This window comes from Salmo salar, chromosome 16 (genome assembly GCF_965601325.2).
Source record: "Salmo salar chromosome 16, fSalSal1, whole genome shotgun sequence".
Taxonomy (NCBI): Eukaryota; Metazoa; Chordata; class Actinopteri; order Salmoniformes; family Salmonidae; genus Salmo; species Salmo salar.
In genome coordinates this window covers 67522854-67547141 of record NC_138306.1, presented here as the reverse complement: position 1 = coordinate 67547141, position 24288 = coordinate 67522854, and the positions used below count along the sequence as shown (strand labels likewise).

Below are 24288 nucleotides of genomic sequence, written 5' to 3'. Positions count from 1 at the left end.
CACACACACACACACACACACACACACACACACACACACACACACACACACACACCCCCCCCCCCCCCCCCTACACAGACACCTGATGTATTACTATCTGAGTCATCAAACAGCAGGCAGTCGGCTAATGGTTATTCTGTGGGGGTGTGAATGTGTTTGTTATGACAGAAGCTGCACTGATAGAATAAAGAAAAATCCATTTACATAAGGAAAGAAATTGGTAACACTTTACTTGACACCCAGTGTCATAAGACGTTATGACATGGTCTTAACCAAGTTATAATATGTCATAACAGCTGACATAACTTGTCATATAATATGGTATTAACACTGTCATGACACATATACAGTACCAGTTAACATTTTTGACACACCTACTCATTCAAGGGTTTTTCTTATTTTTTTCTTCTTTATTTACATTGTAGAATAATAGTGAAGACTTCAAAACATGAAATAACACATATGGAATCATCTAGTAACCAAAAACTGTTAAACAAATCAAAAAAAAATTATACTTAAAATTATTCAAATAGCCACCCTTTGCCTTGATGACAGCTTTGCACACTCTTGGCATTCTCTCAAACAGCATCACCTGGAATGCTTTTCCAAGTCTTGAAGGATTTCCCACATACTATGCTGAGCACTTGCTTTTCCTTCACTCTGCTGTCCGACTCATCCCTAACCGTCTCCATTTGGTTGAGGTCGGGGGATTCTGGAGGCCAGGTCATCTGATGCAGCACTCCATCACTCTCCTTCTTGATAAAATAGCCCTTACACAGCCTGGAGTTGTATTGGGTCATTGTCCTGTTGAAAAACAAATGATAGTCCCACTAAGCCCAAACTAGAAGGGATGGCGTATTGCTGCAGAATGCTGTGGTACCCATGCTTGTTAAGTGTGCCTTGAATTCTAAATAAATCACAGACAGTGTCACCAGAAAAGCACCCCCACACCATAACACCTCCTCCTCCATGCTTTACGATGGGAAACACATATGCAGAGATCATCCGTTCACTCACACTGCGTCTAACAAAGACTCGCTGGTTGGAACCAAAATTCTCAAATTTGGACTCCAGACCAAAGGACAAATATCCACCTGTCTAATGTCCATTGCTCATGTTTCTTGGCCCAAGCAAGTCTCTTCTTCTTATTGGTGTGCTTTAGTAGTGGTTTCTTTGCAGCAATTCGACCATGAAGGCCTAATTCACACAGTCTCCTCTGAACAGTTGATGTTGAGATGTTTCTACAACTTGAACTCCGTGAAGCATTTATTTGGGCTGCGATTTCTGAGGCTGGTAACCCTAATAAACGTGTCCTCTGCAGCAGAGGTAACTCTGTGTCTTCCATTCCTGTGGTGGTCCTCATGAGAGCCAGTTTCATCATAGCGCTTGATGGTTTTTGCGACTGCAATTGAAGAAATTTTCTAAGTTCTTGAAATGTTCCGTATTGACTGACCTTCATGTCTTAAAGTAATGATGGACTGTCATTTCTCTTTGCTTATTTAAGCTGTTCTTGCCATAATATGGACTTGGTCTTTTACCAAATAGGGCTTTCTTCTGTATACCCCCCCCCCCCCCCCTCTACCTTGTCACAACAAAACTGATTGGCTCAAAAGCATTAAGAAGGAAAGAAATTCCACAAATTAACTTTTATGAAGGCACACCTGTTAATTGAAATGCATTCCAGGTGACTACCTCATGAAGCTGGTTTAGAGAATGCCAAGAGTGTGCAAAGCTGTCATTAATACAAAATATATTGTGATTTGTTTAACACTTGTTTGGTTACTACATGATTCCATATGTGTTATTTCATAGTTTTGATGTCTGCACTATTATTCTATAATGTAGAAAATATAAAAAATAAAGAAAAACCCTTGAATGAGTAGGTGTTCTAAAACTTTTGACCAGTATTATATTTAGACCTGTTGTTCCATATATTGTGTTATTATATGGCTGGTTATGACACCTACATAAGAGTGTAAAAACCCACAAAACCTACCACGGTAATTATTTTATGACTGGTTATGACACCTACAAAAGAGTGTCAAAACCTACAAAACCTACCACACAAGGCAAAACATTCCATTACACCATAACCTACATGTCAACAGTATGTAAATTGACAATTTTAAATTATAATTGTAATTACTCACACATTGATGTCAGACACGCGCTTATCTATATTGCTGATGGCTGGGATGAATGCAGGAGCAGATTTCAGGGGCATGACAAGTCACACTCTTTTTGACTGATGACTGATATAAGGGCATGCACATGATAGGCCTATCTGCCATTAACATGGTCATAATGCTTCTTGACAGTGTCATGAAGTGTATTTTCTTAGTCCAGGTAAAGTGACACAGGATGGTCATAATGCTTCATGACAGTGTCAGAACAAAGAAAAGGAAACTTCTTTGCAGGAAAAAAAACTAATTGGAATAAATGTGGGTTTTGAAACTTTTACTGAGCAAGAGGACAAGTACATTAGAGTGTCTAGAGAAACAGACACGTCACAAGTCCTCAACTGGCATCTTCATTAAATAGTACCCACAAAACACCAGTCTCAACGTCAACATTGAAGAGGTGACTCCAGGATGCTGTGTTCTTTTGCCCATCTTAATATTTTCTTTTTATTGGCCAGTTGAGGACTTGTGAGGTATCTGTTTCTCTAAGTAGACACTCTAATGTACTTGTCCTCTTGCTCAGTTGTGCACCGAGGCCTCCCAATCCTTTTTCTATTCTGGTTAGGGCCAGTTTGCACTGTTCTGTGAAGGGAGTAGTACACAGCGTTGTACGAGATCTTCAGTTTCTTGGCAATTTCTCACATGGAATAGGCTTCATTTCTCAGAACAAGAATAGACTGACGAATGTCAGAAGAAAATTATTGGTTTCTGGCCATTTTGAGCCTATAATCGAACCCACAAATGCTGATGCTCCAGATACTCAACTAAAGAAGGCCAGTTTGATTGTTTCTTTAATCACACAACAGTTTTCAGCTGTGCTAACATAATTGCAAAAGGGTTTTCTAATGATCAATTAGCCTTTTAAAATGATACAATTGGATTAGCTAATACAACGTGCCATTGGAACACAGAAGTGATGGTTGCGGATAATGGGCCTCTGTACACCTACATAGATATTCCATTAAAAATGGATTCAACCAAAATCGTTTCCAGCTACAACAGTCATTAACAACATTAACAATGTCTACAATGTATTTCTGATCAATTTGATGTTATTTTAATGGACAAAAAAAAGCTTTTCTTTCAAAACAAGGACATTTCTAAGTGACCTCAAACTTTTGAACAGTAGTGTACTTTCAAATGCCTCTCCTGTGAAGACGTGCGACATACACCTAGCTTCTTAAAACGGGACACATTTCATTTTAAAACTAATTGCAATATTCATTCAAGCTTAATTTATGAATTCAATGATTAGATTTGGGCATTACAAATTAAAAAGTTCAAAATTCAAATGCAATATCCTAATACAAAATTCAAAATTATGGAATTCTAATTCAATATCCTAATACAAATACTAAATTGTGGAATTCTATTTAACATCCTAATATAAAATCGACATTATGGAATCCAAATACAATTTTTGTTGGCACTAAAATAGCTCCACATCTCTCTCTTTCTCTCTGCACAACTGATTTGAAAACTATTGACAAGTACTGAGAATGTGAAAAGAGGACAATATTTTTCTCAAAGCAAAAATCATAAAAACCGTTAAAGGGAATTTTCTCTAGGCCATTATCATTACCTTGGCAGCCGGTCAGGTCTTCACCACACACAGATGAGAGTTCCTCTCCACTTAACTGTTCAGCATATATATTGGCTCAGAAGATTTCATATTCATCTATTAGGGTCCTGCCACCTAGGGAGGGAATGCAATCAACTGACTTCGATGCAAGAGGTATTTACCTGCATCTTAATTCATGGTTGGAAGAAAAACACCACACAGCAATAATGTGAAGGGAGGGTGTAGTAGTAGCAATAGCTGTGTATTAGTGAGCTATAGGCTGGTCACAGTGGGCTTGACTTTATGCCTTCATGGGCCTTCCCCAATGGTATTGAGTCAGACTCCTCCCTCATTCCTGCCCACTCTTTATTTGGTTCGCTACCTTGTCACCGTGGCGATCGATACCACTCGGTAATGGCTGCTTGGAGAGCCGAGGGACTTGAATGACAGACAGTGGTGGGACCAAGCTGAGCATGTCCCCGGCTGAGCTGCCTGACTCTGAGCTGAGTGATGGAACGCTGTAGCTGGCTTAATTAACTTCCAGTCGAGTCTGGAGTATTCATGCTCAGTGAACCCCACCCCATTACCCCTAGCATAAACAACCTACCAATTAAGAAGAAGAGCTGTTTGCGCGTCCAAAACGATACCCTACTCACTTTATAGGGCCATAGGGCTCTTCAAAAGTAGTGCACTGTAAAGGGAATAGGGTCCAATTTGGGATGGAGCCCTGGTCTACTCTACAGACACACTCCATGCATGGTCGTGTGTTTTCGCTGGTTGTCTTAAGATACATATTTTAACATGCAGTTTGAGACATAACCAGACTAGATAGATAATGTAGACAATGAAGACAACATATTAAATGATCTTGGCACTTTGGCAAAGTTTTTTTTCTGTCTCGTAATAACAATTTTCTTTGCCCCCAATCTCTTGCATCAGGGCCTTATACACTGTAGGTCTAATGTCAAAGAGATTGTATAGAGACATCTACTTCGCCCCAGTAACTGCAACAACAAAAAAACTATTAAAAATGTAGATTTTCCTTCTGTCAAGTTAGTTTGAAGAGAGATCATACATTGACCCGTGGGAAGGAAGGAGGGACAGCATTGCAAAGCAATTTTACGCCGTACAGGATGCAAACCCTTGTATGCAAATACCACTAGAGACACTGCAAACCCAATGCAGCTACACACTTGGCTATTCAGCTCATAAGTGGGTCTGTTTTTACTGAGCAAAGTGGCAATTTATCAAGTCTGTAAGTCCGTGGTTTTTTCTTGGCTAAACTATTTACAAATTCCGATATCACATTTTAAAAGTTTTGGTTGTTAAATTGCCAGTGTTGATAAACTCTAAATTGTTAACTTCATGAGGTTCATGAAGAGTGCATCTGCACAAAGTAAATAGGAGTAGAGGACGGAATTGCAACAAGATACAGTACATCCATTTATATGGAAACGCATGTCTTCATTGTGTAAGATAGCAAATGAAGGAGTCTTATTCAATAGCACGTGTTCCAAATCCTGCATGTCATCCAACATTTCTTACACAGACTGGCACACACACACATTTAAAAAATGTCCATGAAGCTTTTCTTTAGAAAATACTGTGATATTTTATTAAAAATGCTGCAGAAAATCTTTATACAGGTGTCCAGCCAGAAATATCATCTATCACTTAAGGCAAAACTGCAAACAATATCAGACAAATTAAATGATTTCAAATCCTACATCAAAACCCTTGGTATCTTGACAGTTGATGGACCATTGGTAAGGATATATCTTTCATTGAAGTTACAAATGTAGCATTATTATAAACCTTTTTATATGTACTTGCTTTAGTTTTTCTCTGTAATAGGATGCAGAACGGAAAATCATTTGGGTTAATGTTGACTTTTTATTGTACTTATAATTGTTATTATTAATAATATCCTTTATCATTATTATTATTTACACTCATTCACTTGTGTTGTAGTAACCCAAGATATCAAAAGCCCGGCACAATACTTTACATATTGCTAGCATATGACAATTTGAAATATCTAACATATACTTCTTTACAAACATATCCAACTAATATTGATACCAAAATCCACTGCCTTTTTTCTAAGTAATACATTGCTGGTCACATTTGAAGCTCAGACAGTGGTGAGATTGCTGCTAGACATAAATAGCCTACAAACAAAATGATTAAATGCAGAACAAGATGAATCAGGTCACAAAAAAATGGACTCACGCTATCAAACCTCATTTTGAGACAGAATCAGAATGCTGTCTGAAAATGTAGATTATAAAGCAGTTCTCAGACATGCATTGTGTCAGAAATGGATACAAAGGATACACAGGACAATGTAATGGTTGTCTAGACGATGCACAGTATGCTCCCAAAATGGATAGTGTTTGCACTTTTTTATCTGCTGCTGTGAAAACAATGAAACACAGATTTTTATTTTTTAAAAATGGATAATGACTGATAGTGTTTATTTACATGCACCTCAACAGAAAGAACACGCTTGGAAAAGCCATAGTTAAACTCAAACAACAATAGAAGCTCTTTAAAGTTCTCTTTTTTGTTTATTTTTACTCACAACTATATACTGTTTTTTACAAAGTTTTCATAAATACATGTCAGGCTGGGGGGGGGGGGGGGGGGGGGTTAAATTCAGTGCCCATGACTAGTCTGTCATACTTTACCAATGTAGTAGAGTGGTAATTCACTGTACAATTGTGTGTTGTTGTCCTATGATGTACTTGATGGCACAAAAAGCTTTTTGAGTAATCCTTATCATCACTGTAACCCTTCATGTTTTGTACTGTCTATTCAAGCATTCTACAGCAGATTATTCGACTTGTCTTCCGGTGTTGTTCTTCTGGTAAAACTCTCTTCGATTCATTCGAGAAGCTTCACTCCGAAAACAGTATTACTGTAGTAACATTCACTTTTCAAACATGTCATTAGAAGTTCATATTTGACTTTGATATACTGTTCAAGAAGGCATGGTAGCAAAATAACATCTCATCCACTGAGATGAGTTCTGTGTGAAACACAGTCAGTCACTCTGCTCTCTTTTCTTAGCGTTTGTCCAACATAGGCCAGGCAACATCGACGTTTGACTTCTCCACAAAGAGCTATACCCTGGTGGTGGAGTGTCCATGGGGCAGGTTGGTACTGTTCTGACTGCCGCCAAACGTGTTGAAGTTGTGAAGCGGCTGCATGGCGGCCAGCGAGTTGGGGATCATGGTTATGGTGCTGGGCGTCATGAGGGGGATGTCGTCTGGCGACCTACGTAGCGTGAGGGTGTAGTCGGGCGGGCAGGTGAGGCGCAGCGTGTCGTGGGCCTGGAGCGACTCACACTCGTGGTGGTGCTCGTGATCCATCTGCTGCTGCTGCTTCATCTGCAGGGACATCAGCTCCTCGCTCTGCAGGTGGGCGATGTCATTGGCGTTGGCCGCCGCATTGGCCGGCCCGGCGGAGATGCGCTGTGGGCTTGGCCCGCGCCGGTTTGACTCATGCCGCCGCTTGTCCTTCTTGTAGTAGAGCGCAGCGAACGCCAGGATGTTGAGGAAGAGCAGCGAGGCTCCCACGGCGATGGTGACGCTCAGCTCCGTGGAATAGTCCCGTTTAGTCTCGATAACCACGGCTGATTCGTCGGTGAGGTCCTCACCTTTCCGCTGGTCGGTGGTCTGCTTGGTGTTAGCGGAGGGAACCCCAGGGTGGCGGGTGGTAGAAGGCCGATTACCTGGGAAACGCTTGGTGTAAGGAAACGGGGTGGTGTCCTGCGGCGGTATCTTGGTCGTTGTGGATACATACTGGAACAACTCATTTATGTTGTGGAGGTGTGGAACTAGTTCCAGCCAGAAGGCTACCTTAGTGGCCCGGTAGTGGTCCCTGACCCTGGGTTTCAGGCCGATGTGCAGGTAGAGCTGGTCCTTGGGGTTGTACTTCGACCAGGCAACCTCTTCAAAGCGGTTAGGTTTTGTATGGATGAACTTGGTGTCCTGAGGAACGGGCTGGTTTGGATCTCTGAAATAGAGAAGATAAAAAACATTAGTCATGAAATTATTATACAATTGTCCTTTTCAGGACAGTGTTCTACAAAATGTTTAAAAAAGAGAGAAAAAAAGGGCAGCATTCTGAATAATGGCCACCTAAGCATTATTTTATCTCTAGGCTTGTGAAGTCAATGCTCGTGAAATTGAAAATTATTGACCCAAAATATTAAAATATACTAGAACGAAATGTTATGTTATATTCCTCCCAAGTGAGTCAATGTGGTCATTATTACCTCTGTAATATATATATATATTTTTTTTTTCTTTAAGCCCACTGAAGGGAATCTTTATTAAAGTAAAAAGAAGATGAAGTCACAAATGGCCACTAAAACTACCCATTAGATTCACTTTAGAGCTGAGTCATCCTACTGTACAGTTACAAGACTCATATAATTGATGAATGCAAAGCATATCCTGTGCCCCCATGTTTAACGTTTATAACAAACACCTCGGTTATTCATAGAACAAATCTGCAATAGTATGAAATGGCCCAATATCCTAGATCATGTTAACATTTTACTGTAGCGTAGCCTTTTTATTCTCCCATTGACATTTTGAAGTAGATATTATAGTTGACTGCCTCAGAGTTGGAATCAAACAACTTTCCTGTGACATTGTGACTCTGATTTCATTAACTTTCAAAGGGAGACAGAGGCAAGTAGTACAGTCGAGACGACAACCTTGGAGCCTGACACTGTTGAGTGAGTGGAAGCGTAAAAGGAATGGAATGGGAAGGGGGAATGTCCAGCTGAATGCTGAACAGAAAAAAAGGCCTCATCTTGAGTCATACACTGCACTCAGGCACCATGGGACACTCAGGACCCATCAGACCATTCAAGATGACCTCGGATGCAGACCTGGGTTCAAATACTATTTGAAATCATCTAAAATACTTCAGCTGGGTTTGATTTTGCTTGCCTGACCCAATGAAACCGATTGAATAGGCGGGAAACAGCAAACCACGCCCACCTGGCACTCCAGGCAGACTAGAGCCAATGCTAAAATACATTTGATAGACGTCAAAATAGGTATGTACCAGGAGGTCTGCTCTGCTTCCAAAACGAGCTCTTAGAGTACTGAGAGACTGTGAGACTGGGAGAAGGCTGCTTTTATCACAGCTCCATCCGTCCATCAGGTGGCCTACTAGATAACAGTGGTCTCAAGGGATCAGGATACATTTAACTGGCTAATCCTGCATGACAGTATCTCCGGCTGATGGAGCACTGTTTAATCCTGTCCTTACCGATTACAGCAGGATCTAAGTATGCCATTCATTTGTAAATGGAAGGATGGACAGAGAGAGAAAAAAATAGGAAATTATGTCTGTGCATCCCTGGAGAGTAGGATTCAATTAGATCTGATTCAATACAAAGCTAATCTTGTGACATTTTGCTATGTCATTCTACTCAAGAGAACTTGTGTGTTTGTTTGCGTCACTCTGAACGTCGTGGGCCACATTTACTCTTCCACAACTACAAAAACATTACCAAAATGGGTATATTGCTCGCAGTACTTTGTGTCAAACCCTAGTGCCTTGCTGAATATTACACTACAGTCTTTGTTAGTAACATCTTCCCATTTGACATGTTTTACACTGTCAAAATGTCACCTCTTGGTAAATTAAACTAATCTCCCTGAAATGGATCCAGTGACTGTCTAGTAATAGTTACTTACATAGTGTATGTGCATATGTTCCAGCTAGCATGTGGATCCCAGTACAATATCACTTAAGGCCTGTAGCCCTGATAGAAGCATATGGAAGCGTCTGCTGTAACAATATGCCATTTTCTCCAATACTATAGACTTGGAATAAAGACAACGCTCCAGGCATCCCATGCCCATCGGACTGATAAATACTTAGCAAGCTATTCACATGTATCTCAGAAGGTCCATAAAACATATGCTTTCACCATGCTGTCAATCTGTTTTGTGTGATAACAGAAGTACATTCAGATGGAGGGCTAGTCTACACCTCCTAAGAGACTTGTCGTCGCAGGTTTATGGAAATAGCAAAGTCCTGGATATAAATAAACCGCACGTCGGTCTACCCAGCTTCTGCTTTTTCACCAGAGGGCTGTGGCTTGCACATAATACTTACATGTATCTACTCAGATGCTCACAAATGTATCCAATCCTATCTCCCTCTGTTTGACACAAAGCCTCTCTTTGCAGGTGAAATAAAAAATCTGCTTTTCCAGTCTGCCATGTGTTCCCAGCTGTCTTCATTTTTAGTTGACTATAGCCTGCATGTGCAGTGTATACTAAGAAACACGCACGCATGGATACACATACACACAAGCCTCACCCATTGTTCAGTCCACTATCCACCACGAATAAGAAGAAGGCTTCCCTGTGTATTGTACTTTTCAATTTTGTACATCACCCCATTTCAAAGCACTGAGATGAGTAGTTAATGATATGCCTCTCATCCCTCCGAATCCCCTGTCTGTCGTTGGGAGCCTTCTTCTGGAAAACCCTCAATCTAGCGAGGAAATTGAGGATCGCAACGGGAGTGTTTGCCTGCAGTTGGAGAGACTCTTGTGAAAAATGGACACTCTCAAATGCCATGAATTTGCTTTGGGTTCGTGCTTTGTTTGAAGCAGCACTATGGGAAAGCAAAAAGCACTCAGAGTAAAAGAGCCTCCCCATGTCAATAACGTTGCCAATCTATCCCCTGATGAACTGGGATCAGTTGGACGCTAGCCAAGCCGGAGAGCTGGGGGAGGGAATGCTACAGCCTATGAAGCTGTTCAAGAATTTATTTATTCACCTTAAAATTAATTTTCAGTGTGACTGGGTCGCAAACATCCTGCTACCTGGCTAATCCCAGGGTTCAGGAAACAAAGACGTGATCCAAATATCAAGTGATATCTGCAAACGGCAAAGCCTTAATGAAAACCAAAGCCTCTATAAGACTTGCTGAAGCACTGATTTGTTCAGTTTAGTTGAAGCTATGCTTCCATAACTTGCTAAGTGTCTTCTCGATCCATGATGGATATTTATCCACTTCAAATAAACAATCTGACAGACAGTATAAAAACAGAATGAATTGGACAACCTACCCTGTCTTGGCGAAGTTAGTCCAGTAGGTCATAACCACTGCGCTGAGCATGACGTCGTTCTTGGAAAAGTTGCAGTTGAACAGGTCCGTGGGTCCGATCATCGGGATCCCGAACACATAGGGCACCTCGTCTCCATGTGCCGAGTCAGCCCAGCTAGGCTTCATGTCGCTCTGGCAGTGGTGGTAGAAGGCGTAAAAATACGTTGGCGAACCATACTGGGCATGGAGGTCCGCTGTGGCTACGGCCGGTGCCACCCACTGGTGGTCGGTGAAGAGTGCGACTAACGTCTTCCTCCTTGTCTCGGGGTTCTCCTTGTCGGCCCAGTCAGTGTACATGAACTTAATGGTCTCCCTTAGTGTGTCCTTGCCCTCCGGGTAGCCGTAGAGGTGATCCACAAAGTCCGACACGGCAAAGTCGAAGTCGTTGGCCGAGACGCCGTCCTCGCTGTCCACGCTGCCCTCCACAAACTTGAACCCTTCGCCTTGGTTGACCCCCAGCATGATGTCGTAGTTGAGGAACTCGCCCTGTTCCATGAGGATCTGGGGGTCGTCCGGGATGACATCGCCGTCGATGACGGGGCCAAAGGCGATGTGGTACTTTGCGGGTAAGATGTTCTGTTCGATCAGCTCCTTGTAGTTCTTGCTCTGGAGGCACTCCACCAGGTCGATGGTGTCCAGCATGTTGCAGCCCACCTTCTCAGCCAGCATCCGTGTGTACTTGGCAGGCTGGTAGTTAACCGCCCAGCTGGACAGAGCTGTACCACTCTGGATGATGGCTTTCTGGAAGAGATCTGAAAGGGAGACAACTGATGTTAGACACAACAAATCTCACACATTGTGTTTGGTGTTTTTCACATGTTTTGCAATAAAACTACTAAAAGAAAATACACACACCTGGAACAGCCACATTGGTATTTACTCAGTATATAAATAATTTGTATTTTCTGGTCTGTTTATGGTAGGTATGTGTATATATGCAGTGTGTATGTATGTATGTATGTATGTATGTATGTATGTATGTATGTATGTATGTATGTATGTATGTATGTATGTATGTATGTATGTATGTATGTATGTATGTATGTATGTATGTATGTATATTATTTTACTGCTCTAGGGATGTAATTATTGTTTGGATAACCTTACTGACTATTATGTATTGATGTATTGTGTTCTTTTCACTCTATGTGATGTGCAATGCAGAGAACGCCACAAGAAGAATTATCATTTAATTACCATGGTGAATTATTGTAATGTTTGTTAATGTGTCAATTAATCCCATAAGGGATGGGTTGCCAATTGGTGATTTGACGCAAAAATAAAATGTAATTCATTAATTCGGTATTATTTAAGTAATTCTGATGTAACATCTTCTGTGAGTGCTATAATCAGTAAAAAATGTTTTGCCTGATTACGCCTGTAACATCCACACAGATCCATAGAAATCAGACAGAGATACATGTTTACTGCATATCCTCCTATACTGACAAAAATATGTAGCAAAAGGATGATTAAGGACATGGACAGGGACATCACATCTTGTCAACGCTGGTCATAATAAATGAATCAGACTGAAAATAAAAGACACATTTGTTTATTCTGCAATGAGGCCTCAGGCCACTTATTCATCCTGAATTATGTTGGAGCTGCATGTCACGATCTGTCTGCCACTGCCACTGCAAATAGGCCACAGCGCACTAGGAACACTTCTTGTATGTTACATTTTTTCCCCCAGTATTTTCTAAGTTCTATTTATATCCTTATGATGGTGACTCAACAAGGACGACTTGAAAAGTATGCTTCCGAGCCGCAGAAGACGAAGTCTCCCTCAAGGCCTAGTTAGCAACAGAGGTTTATTTAGCTTTTTTCCCCCATTTCCTCTGGTTAAAGAATATCAGTTAAAGCCTGACTCACCAGAAGTTAATTTAAATATGTTGCATCTGCCTCCTGTGTTTACCTCATTCTGCTTGCTGAGGCGTGCCTGTGGAGCCGTGAAACAGAAACATATCATGTCCTACAAGGGGAGCAGCGATGAGGGGCTACGGCTCCCATGCCACCTGGGTCTGGCTAAAGGGAGTGATGCAGGAACATAGCTGCTTGACTAACAAGAGCCCTAGCAAATCCAATTCCATCACAACACCAATACAGGTGATAGGATACAGGGCTAACCAAAACTAGTGTGAGGGATTTTATTCCGGTGGGTGGGGGGGTATTGGTAAAATGTTTGGCCGTAGTGTGAGTGAGGGAACCAGGCTGGCAGATGTTAAAGAAATAATCCACTCAAAAACTATCTTGTCCCTTTTAGCCCAGTAGTTGTCTCTCCTTGAAGGAATCATTTGTTTCATTAGTCCACTTTTGATACAGTCCCGAAATGTTTTGCACATCAGCAATCAAGTCTTCAAGATAGACAACTTTCATAACGCTAATTGTCACTTACTACATCATAATGATGATGCAAAATGCATCACATTATGCAAAACACATCATCATGATGATGTGGAAATTAGGATTTTGAAAGTTGTATATCTTGAAAACTTGATTGCTGAAATGCAAAACATTTTGGGACTGTATCAAAAGTGGACTAATGAAACAAATTATTCCTTTAAGGAGAGACAACTACTGGGCTAAAAGAGACAAGAAGATCCCTGACTGTCTGGTAACATCTCTTCCCAACTTGAGTGTCTTTTTCCGTCCCTATCATATATATATATATATATATATATATATACATACATACATACATACATACATACATACATACAGTACCAGTCAAAAGTTGACACAGCTACTCATTCAAGTGTTGTTATTTTGACTATTTTCTACATTGTAGAATAATAGTAAAGACATCACAACTATGAAATAACACATATGGAATCATGTAGTAACCAAAATCAAAAATATATTATATATTTGAGATTCTTCAAAGTAGCCACCCTTTGCCTTGGTGGCAGCTTTGCACAGTCTTGGCATTCAATGTTTGAATTGGACTTCTGAGAGAACGACGATGAAAGAAAGGACTGAAAGCAGAGGATTTATGTTTTTTTTTTAGCAGCAGCGGGGCATGGAGAGAAATGAAAGTCCATTGACGAGTGCAAGACATGTCCATTTCCTGCCATAACTGATATTGATTTTGTATTGACGGGAATAAAGCCTGAAGTTGCGAGATGTGCCGGTTAAGATCCATCTGGGGCTTTGCCCTATGGAGACTGAGTAGGTAATGCTGTTATCACAGTCATTTACTCAAACAGCTCCTGGTGAGATTCAGCTGCAGAGAAAGAGAGCGAGAAGGTACACCTAGCTATTCAATTGTCTATCTCTGTCTGCGTCCCAAATGACATCCTCTTCCCTGTACGGTGCACTACTTTTGACCACCATAGGGAATATGATACCATTTGGGACGCAGACTTTGTTTGCCTCTCTACAATGTGCTGTGCACTGGGCTGAGAGAGAGCAACAATGACACTTAATGACACTCACATTTCTAGGATACTGTTTTCTAATGATAATAAAAGAAACAGCGAGATGTAAACGTACTATAATGTCACGGCGGTGAGCCATTCTAATATTCTTGATATCCACCTACCACTTTTCTCAGGCTGGTCACACAAATATCTAGTGGCTGAGGTAGGCAATATTGTACACTTGAGTGAACCTGTGAACACACTCTAGTTGTTATCTCTGCTATGAAGGCCATCAAATGTGACGCTACGTTCTCTGAACAGTCATGATGGTGCATCCTGACTGTTTAAACAACGCACAGGTTGCGTCCCAAATTGAACTGTTTTCCCTATGTAATGCAGTAGGTTTGATCAGGCGCCATGTAGGGAATATGGTGCCATTTGGGACACAGACATACCCTCCCAGCGAGAGAGATATTCCTGTTTGAAACAAAATCCCTCTGTAGATATCTATCATATAAAGCAATACATATAATAAAACATTTCCCCACAGGTGTTTATTTTATTACCATATTCTACAATTATTGCTGAAGTTCATATGACCATATGAATTGAATTAATAATCATTCAGTGCAGTGTATAAATCTCACAGTGGACGCCGAGAATTATTCCTTTTCTGATTCATAAAAAATTCAAAAGGAATTGTATTCACTGACATATATAAAAAATATTATATAATCTCAATGATTTCCAAGGAAGTAAGGAAATATTTTTGGAGACTATACATACCTTCTGAGTAGTGAGAGAGCGTGAGCAAGCTAACACACGATGCCCCTGCACCAGAGCCGAAGATTGTCACTCTCTTTGGATCTCCTTTGAAGGCCTGAATGTTCTCTTTGATCCACCTCAGGGCTTGGATCTGGTCCAGCAGTCCATAGTTCCCCTTGGCTGCCTGGTCCCCTGTGCTTAGGAAGCCTGTGTGAACAACAAGAGACAGAATAAACTCATTGATCACCTCCTTGATCTCCCTCTAAAAACAGCTTGTCATTGAAACAAAGGGGAGACAGGGAAAATTCCTATTGGACAATATTCTGTACCTGGTGGTGATTTAGAAATGTATCATAAAGCAAATAAAATAAATAAAGCATAAAGTGTAAATACAATGAAATTGAATTTAAATGAATACATTATTGCACCTGCTAACACTTTTCATTGTAGATATTGTTGTCTTTGGGACCATGGTACAAGGAAACACAGTACAGTTAGTCACACAAAGAACAGTACTTAGATCCCTAGTGGGTGTCTCAAAACATACAGTAATAGCCCGTCTTAGACTATATTTATCACCACAACGGATGGAGGTAAATGTGACGTGAATACATTGAAGTTCCAACTATCAGTGAAATAATGGATGACCCCACCCAGGGATAAATGGCCTGTACAACACAACACAAAGGGACAGGAAGGAGTTACCTGGCATTCTCAAGGAACCCTCCTTATGGAACCAATTGTTACTGTTCTATAAGAATTTAAGCACTCAGTGAGTCAGCAACACCCGCATGCTTCTAGTCTTATTATCCAGTCAAATAACAAAACTCTTCAGTAAGTCACAGTGGTTCCTAATGACCTGGGAATCATCACTTGCTGTTTAGATCAAGAGAATAATGTAGGATAATGTAGGATTGTACTCCCTCAGTCATTTAACCTGAGCTGGCAGGAGGGATTCTAACCGAACCACCATTATACTGAGAGTAGCGGAAGAGAAGACAGAGAGACAGACAGAGAGAGGCAAAGCTCCTTTTCACAGTCAACATTCACTTGCTTTGGCTTCGACTATACAGTCTATAGAGAAACAGACAGAGAGAGAAGGCAAGTTCCTTTTTCATAGTCTGAATTCAACCACACGGCTTCAACTTGGATTCGACTTTATACAGCCGAGTGTCAGGCCAGACAGACAAGCTTGTTGATATGCTTGTCGAAATCAGAAACTTGTTGACAAATTAGCTGATTAGTCTAAACCCATTAGGTGGTGGGCCTTTAGAGTCTGCGAGAGACGGCCACCGGGGTGTCTGGTCCTTGCAAGCGCCAGGCCTTGGATGTCTAAGCCGAGTCCCTGGCACAGACAGCCCCCAGGCAGTGTCCCAAATGGTGCCCTATTCCCTACATAGTGCACTACTTTTCACCAGAGCCCTTGTTAAAAGTAGTGCACTATGTAGGGAATAGGGTGCCCTTTGGGACACACCTCAGCTCTCGGCTTCCATCCCAGGGGGGGAGAGCCCAGACAGAGCAGTCTACAGGCTACAGGACAAATCGGATGAAAGGATGGAGAGAAGGAGGAAAAGGAGGAGAAGGGAGAAGAGGAAAGACGTCCTGTGGCCCTGTGATAGGGAGCAGATCCAGTTAGTCATGGACTGGCTGTGAGGTGGACGGGATAGAGGGATGGAGGGATGAGGAGGGGTGGAAGGGATGGAGGAGAGGTGGAGGAGATAGAGGGATGGAGGAGGGGTGGAGGGATGGATGAGGGGTAGAAGGGATGAGGGATGGAGGAGGGTTGAGGGGTAGAGGGATGGAGGAGGGGTAGAAGGGATAGAGGGATGGAGGAGGGTAGAAGGGATAGAGGGATGGAGGAGGGATAGAAGGGATGGAGGAGGGGTGGAGGGGCTGGATGAGGGGTGGAGGGATAGAGAGATAGAGGGGGAGTAGAAGGAATGGAGGGGGGGGGTGGAGGGATGGAGGAGGGGATAGGGGGATGCAGGAGGGATAGGGGGATACAGGGAGAGGACAGACGGGTGGTAGAGGGGATAGCAGCAGAGGGTGTTGTGGGATTATAAGTCCCCTGGCAGGACTCACACTCCTGGGTGTATGACCTCCAGGCCTCAGCTTGCTCCTCTCTCTCCCCATCTCCCACTCTCTCTCTCTCTCTCTCTCTCTCTCTCTCTCTCTCTCTCTCTCTCTCTCTCTCGCTCTCTCTCCTCAGTCTCCACTCACCACCTCTGTCTGAGAAGAGGAGCCGAGGAGAAGGTGAGCGGAGCAGAGGATAGCCCACTCCTCAGGGTGTGTGAAAATATGAGTGAAAGCTTCCATTTCAAGAAGTTGCTGCGCATATTACTGAGAAGAACATTGCATTAAGATGTATTTATGGACCTGAGCTTTGAAGCTATGATCTATTATTTGAACTGATATTGATAACTGCTATAACTGACATTACAAAGCTTGTAAAAACACACTATACTAGTATATTTAACATCAATATCAATGTTTTGCATGGAAGTGCAACACAATGCCTGATTTAAATGCACTGTCACAGACAAACACAGCTTAAACCTCCATTAAAATGTAGCTAATCAAACATGCTGTTCAGAAATAAAATATTCCTTGAGCAATATTATTTTAGTATTGATCTTACTCTGCCTGGGAATGCATCTGAGTAAAATGTTATTTGCAGGGTTGGCCTCACAATGTGCAGAATGTTAATATTGTAACAACAATATCACAGGGTCGATGCAGGAATAACAATGTCTTTCCAATGCATTTTTTACGTCTCTGGCTTAAGGCATCCGCACGCTTCCCAGACATTTTGTGGCGAATTTGTTCGTTTTGGACTTCGGTAAGGGTTTTTTTGGCTGCTCGGGCACACAACATTTTTTCTCGAGGCCAGCCGAAGTTCGGAAACCGAAATCTCAAATCAAATCAAATTTTATTGGTCACATACACATGGTTAGCAGATGTTAATGCGAGTGTAGCGAAATGCTTGTGCTTCTAGTTCCGACTATGCAGTAATATCTAACAAGTAATCTAACAAATTCACAACAACTACCTTATACACACAAATGTAAAGGGATGAATAAGAATATGTACATATAAATATATTGATGAGCGATGACGTGTGGCATAGGCAAGATGCAGTAGATGGTGTAGAATACAATATATACATATGAGATGAGTAATGTAGGATATGTAAACATTACTAAAGTGCCGTTATTTAAAGTGACTTGTGATACCACCATGTAACCATTATTAAAGCGGCATTATTTAAAGTGACTAGCGATACCTTTATTAAGTCAGTTTATTGAAGTGGCCAGAGATTTGAGTCTGTATGTTGGCAACAGCCTCTCTATGTTAGTGATGGCTGTTTAACAGTCTGACGGCCTTGAGATAGAAGCTCTTTTTCAGTCTCTCGGTCCCAGCTTTAATGCACCCGTACTGACCTCGCCTTCTGGATGATAGCGGCATGAACAGGCAATGGCTCGCTTGGTTGCTGTCCTTGATGTTCTTTTTGGCCTTCCTGTGACATTGGATGCTGTAGGTGTCCTGGATGGCAGGTAGTTTGCCCCCGGTGATGCGTTGTGCAGATCGCACTACCCTCTGGAGAGCCTTGCGGTTGAGGGCGGTGCAATTGCCATACCAGGTGGTGATACAGCCCGACAGGATGGTCTCAATTGTGCATCTGTAAAAGGTTGTGAGTGTTTTAGATGACAAGCCAAATTTCTTCAGCCTCCTGAGGTTGAAGAGGCGCTGTTGTGCCTTCTTCACCATGCTGTCTGTGTGGGTGGACCATTTCAGTTTGTCTTTGATGTGTACGCCGAGGAACTTAAAACTTTCCATCTTCTCCACTACTGTACCGTCAATGTGGACGGGGTCCACGATCATTCCCTTTGTTTTGTTGACGTTGAGTGAGAGTTGGTTTTCCTGACACCACACTCCGAGGGCCCTCACCTCCTCCCTGTAGGCTGTCTCGTCGTTGTTGGTAATCAGGCCTACCATTGTAGTGTTGTCTGCAAACTTGATGATTGAGTTGGAAGCGTGCATGGCCACGCAGTCATGGGTGAACAGGGATTACAGGAGAGGGCTGAGAACGCACCCTTGTGGGGTTCCAGTGTTGAGGATCAGCGCGGTGGAGATGTTTCCTACCTTCACCACCTAGGGGGGGCCCGTCAGGAAGTCCAGGACCCAGTTGCACAGGGCGGGGTTGAGACCCAGGGTCTCGAGCTTAATGATGGTGGGTACTATGGTTTGGTGGGTACTATGGTGTTAAATGCTGAGCTGTAGCCAATGAACAGCATTCTTACATAGGTATTCCTCTTGTTCAGATGGGATAGAGCAGTGTGCAGTGTGTTGGCGATTGCATCATCAGTGCACCTATTGGGGCGGTATGCAAATTGGAGTGAGTCTAGGGTATCAGGTAGGGTGGACGTGATATGGTCCTTGACTAGTCTCTCAAAGCACTTCCTGAAGACAGAAGTGAGTGCAATGGAGCGATAGTCATTTAGTTCAGTTACTTTAGCTTTCTTGGGAACTGGAACAATGGTAGCCATCAGACTGGGATAGGGATTGGTTGAATATGTCCGTAAACACACCAGCCAGCTGGTCTGCGCATGCTCTTGAGGACGCAGCTAGGGATGCCATCTGGGCCAGCAGCCTTGCGAGGGTTAACATGTTTAAATGTTTTAGTCACATTGGCCACAGAGAAGGAGAGCCCACAGGCTTTGGTAGCGGGCTGTCTCAGTGGCACTGTACAGTATTGTCCTCAAAGTGAGCAAAGAAGTCATTTATTTGTCTGGGAGCAAGATGTCGATGTCCGCAATGGGGCTGGTTTTATTTGACTGTAGACCTGCCACATACGTCTTGTGTTTGAGCCGTTGAATTGCGACTCTACTTTGTTTCTAAACTGACGCTTTGCTTGTTTGATTGCCTTGTGGAGGGAATAGCTGCACTGTTTGTATTCGGTCATGTTTCCAGGCGCCTTACCATGATTAAAAGCGGTGGTTCACGCTTTCAGTTTTGCGCGAATGCTGCCATCAATCCACGATTTCTGGTTAGGGAAGGTTTTAATGGTCACAGGGGGTACGACATCTCCGATGCACTTGCTAATAAACTCGCTCACCGACTTAGCGTATACATCAATGTTATTGTCTGAGGCTATCCGGAACATATCCCAGTCCACGTGATTGAAGCAATCTTGAAGCGTGGAATCCGATTGGTCAGACCAGTATTGTATTGACTTGAGTACGGGTGTTTCCTGTTTTAGTTTCTGTCTATAGGCTGGGAGCAACAAAATGGAGTCATGGTCAGATTTGCCGAAGGCACGGTGGGGGAGGGCTTTGCATGCATCGCAGAAGTTCGAGTAGCAATGATCCAGAAAGCTACCAGCTCTTGTCGCGCATTCGATATGCTGATAGAATATAGGAAGTATGGTTCTTAGGTTAGCTTTGTTAAAATCCCCAGCTACAATAAATACAGCCTCAGGATGTATGGTTTCCAGCTTACATAGAGTCCAGTGAAGTTCTTTCAGGGCCGACGAGGGATCTGCTTGGGGGGGATATACCAGGCTGTGACAATAATCGAAGAGAATTCTCTTGGAAGATAATGCGGTCGGCATTTGATAAGGTAAGGAATTCTAGGTCGGCTGAGCAAAAGGACTTGAGTTCCTGTATGTTGTTGTGATTACACCATGAGTCGTTAATCATAAGGCATACACCCTCGCCCTTCTTACCAGAGAGATGTTTGTTTCTGTCGGAGCGATGCATGAAGAAACTGGGTGGCTGTACTGACTCTGACAACATATCCCGAGTGAGCCATGTTTCCGTGAAACAGAGAATGTTACATAGAGAGGTCCGGACAACAGGCCCTCCGATTTGACACACTGAACTCTATCTGAGAAGTAGTTGGTGAACCAGGCGAGGCAGTCATTTGAAAAACCAAGGCTATTGAGTCTGCCGATAAGAATGCGGAGATTGACAGAGTCGAAAGCTTTGGCCAGGTCGATGAAGACAGCTGCACAGGACTTTCTTTTGTCGATGGCGGTTATGATATCGTTATGGACCTTGAGATTGGCTGAGGTGCACCCATGACCAGCTCGGAAACCAGATTGCATAGTGGAGAAGGTATGGTGGGATTCGAAATGGTCAGTGATCTCCTTGTTAACTTGGCTTTCGAAGATTTTAGAAAGGCAGGGCAGGATGGAAATAAGACCATAACAGTTTGGGTCTAGAGTGTCTCCCCCTTTGAAGAGGGGGATGGCTGCGGCAGCTTTCCTAATCTTTAGGGATCAAAGACGATACAAAAGAGAGGTTGAACAGGCTAGTAATAGGGGTTTGAACAATTTAGGCGGATCATTTTAGAAAGAACATCAGCTGTCTGGATTTGGGTGAAGGAGAAGCGGGGGGGGGGGGGGGGGGCTTGGGCAAGTTGCTGCAGGGGGTGCTGAGCTGTTGGCTGGGGTAGGGGTAGCCAGGTGGAAAGCACGGCCAGCCGTAGAAAAATGCTAATTGAAATGATCGATTATCGTAGATTTATCGGTGGTGACTGTGTTTCCTAGCCTCAGTGCAGTGGGCAGGTGGGAGGAGGTGCTCTTATTCTCCATGGACTTTACAGTGTCCCAAACCTTTTTGGAATTAGTGCTACGGGATGCAAATTTCTGTTTGAAAAAGCTAGCCTTAGCTTTCCTAACTGACTGAGTATATTGGTTCCTGACTTCCCTGAAAAGTTGCATATCGCGGGGGCTATTCGATGCTAAAGACCTAGTAAAGACTGAAGCTACCGTTTCATCGTGGAGGTATTTGACAGCCTCAAGGTTAGCCTTGGTTAGACAGGATGTTTTTGTGCTGGTCAAGGGCAGTCAATTCTGTGGTGAGTCAAGGGCTATATCTGTTCTTAGTTCTACATTTTTTGAATGGGTCATGCTTATTTAAGATGGTGAGGAAAGCACTTTTAAAGAGCAACCAGGCATCCTCTGCTGATGGGATGAGGTCAATATCCTTCCAGGATACCCGGGCCAGGTCGATTAGAAAGGCCTGCTTGCTGAAGTGTTTTAGGGAACGTTTGACAGTGATGAGGGGTGGTCATTTGACTGCGGATCCATCATGCACGTAGGCAATGAGGCAGTGATCGCTGAGATCCTGGTTGAAGACAGCAGAGGTGTATTTAGAGGGCATGTTGATCAGGGTGATATCTTAGAGGGTGCCCATGGTTATGAATTTAGGGTTGTACCTGGTAGGTTCCTTAATAATTTCTGTGAGATTGAGGGCATCTAGTTTAGAGTGTAGGACGGCTGGGGTGTTAACCTGTTGGGGGTAGGGGGCAGTATTTACACGGCCGGATAAAAAACGTACCCGATTTAATCTGGTTACTACTCCTGCCCAGTAACTAGAATATGCATATAATTATTGGCTTTGGATAGAAAACACCCTAAAGTTTCTAAAACTGTTTGAATGGTGTCTGTGAGTATAACAGAGCTCATATGGCAGGGAAAAACCTGAGAAGATTCTATACAGGAAGTGACCTGTCTGACAAGTTCTTGTTCATCTTGGCTCTTTTTAATTGAAGACTGAGGATCTTTGCTGTAACGTGACACTTCCTACGGCTCCCATAGGCTCTCAGAACCCGGGAAAAAGCTGAATGATATCGAGGCAGCCCCAGGCTGAAACACATTAGCGCGTTTGGATAGTGACCGATCAGAGGACAATGGGCTTAGGCGCGTGCACGAGTCGACCCCATGCTTTATTTTCTTTCGTCTTTTTACCTAAACGCAGATTCCCGGTCGGAATATTATCGCTTTTTTACTAGAAAAATGGCATAAAAATTGATTTTAAACAGCGGTTGACATGCTTCGAAGTACGGTAATGGAATATTTCGATTTTTTTTGTCACGAAATGCGTCGTGCTCGTCACCCTTCTTTACCATTCGGATAGTGTCTTGAACGCACGAACAAAACGCTGTTATTTGGATATAACTATGGATTATTTTGAACCAAACCAACATTTGTTATTGAAGTAGAAGTCCTGGGAGTGCATTCTGATGAAGAACACCAAAGGTAATAACATTTTTCTTATAGTAAATCTGACTTTGATGAGTGCTAAACTTGCTGGGTGTCTAAATAGCTAGCCCTGTGATGCCGGGCTATGTACTGAGAATATTGCAAAATGTGCTTTCACCGAAAAGCTATTTTAAAATCAGACATATCGAGTGCATAGAGGAGTTCTGTATCTATAATTATAAAAATAATTGTTATGCTTTTTGTGAACGTTTATCGTGAGTAATTTAGTCAATTTTTTGTAAATTCACCGGAAGTATGCTAGTTCTGAACGTCACATGCTAATGTAAAAAGCTGGTTTTTGATATAAATATGAACTTGATTGAACAAAACATGCATGTATTGTATAACATAATGTCCTAGGTGAGTCATCTGATGAAGATCATCAAAGGTTAGTGCTGCATTTAGCTGTGGTTTGGATTTATGTGACATTATATGCCAGCTTGAAAAATGGGTGTCTGATTATTTCTGGCTGGGTACTCTGCTGACATAATCTAATGTTTTGCTTTCGTTGTAAAGCCTTTTTGAAATCGGACAGTGTGGTTAGATTAACGAGAGTCTTGTCTTTAAAATGGTGTAAAATAGTCATATGTTTGAGAAATTGAAGTAATAGCATTTCTAAGGTATTTGAATAACGCGCCACAGGATTCCACTGGCTGTTACGTAGGTGGGACGATTTCATCCCGCCGACCCTAGAGAGGTTAAGCATATCCCAGTTTAGGTCATCTAACAGTACGAACTCTGAAGATAGATGGGGGGGCAATCAATTCACATATGTTGTCTAGGGCACAGCTGGGGGCTGAAGGGGGTCTAAAACAAGCGGCAACGGTGAGAGACTTGTTTCTGGAAAGGTGGATTTTTAAAAGTAGAAGCTCGAATTGTTTGGGCACAGACCTGGATGGTATGACAGAACTCTACAGGCTATCTCTGCAGTAGATTGCAACTCCGCCCTCTTTGGCAGTTCTATCTTGTTGGAAGATGTTATTGTTAGGGATGGAAATTTCAGGATCTTTGGTGGCCTTCCTAAGCCATGATTCAGACATGGCTAGTCCATCAGGGTTGGCGGAGTGTGCTAAAGCAGTGAATTAAACAAACTTAGGGAGGAAGCTTCGAATGTTAACATGCATGAAACCAAGGCTTTTACGGTTACAGAAGTTAACAAATGAGAGCGCCTGGTGAATGGTTATCTAGAGATTGGACATTGGCAAGTAATATGCTCGGAAGCGG

At 42.6% G+C, this 24288-nt stretch overlaps 1 protein-coding gene across 2 annotated transcripts in view; it reads right to left on the bottom strand.

The window, feature by feature from the left end:
- Positions 1-5328: 5328 nt before the first annotated feature.
- Positions 5329-24288, bottom strand: part of LOC106574268 (neuroligin-4, X-linked) — a 75944-nt gene continuing 56984 nt past the window's right edge. For both annotated transcript variants that reach the window (XM_014150053.3, XM_014150054.3), the window contains 3 exons: positions 15039-15224; positions 10853-11642; positions 5329-7761 (listed from right to left, as the gene is read on the bottom strand). In XM_014150053.3, coding sequence (XP_014005528.1) covers positions 6867-7761; positions 10853-11642; positions 15039-15224 — 1871 coding nt within the window. In that variant the 3' untranslated portion in view covers positions 5329-6866. The remainder of the gene's footprint in view (positions 7762-10852; positions 11643-15038; positions 15225-24288) is intronic.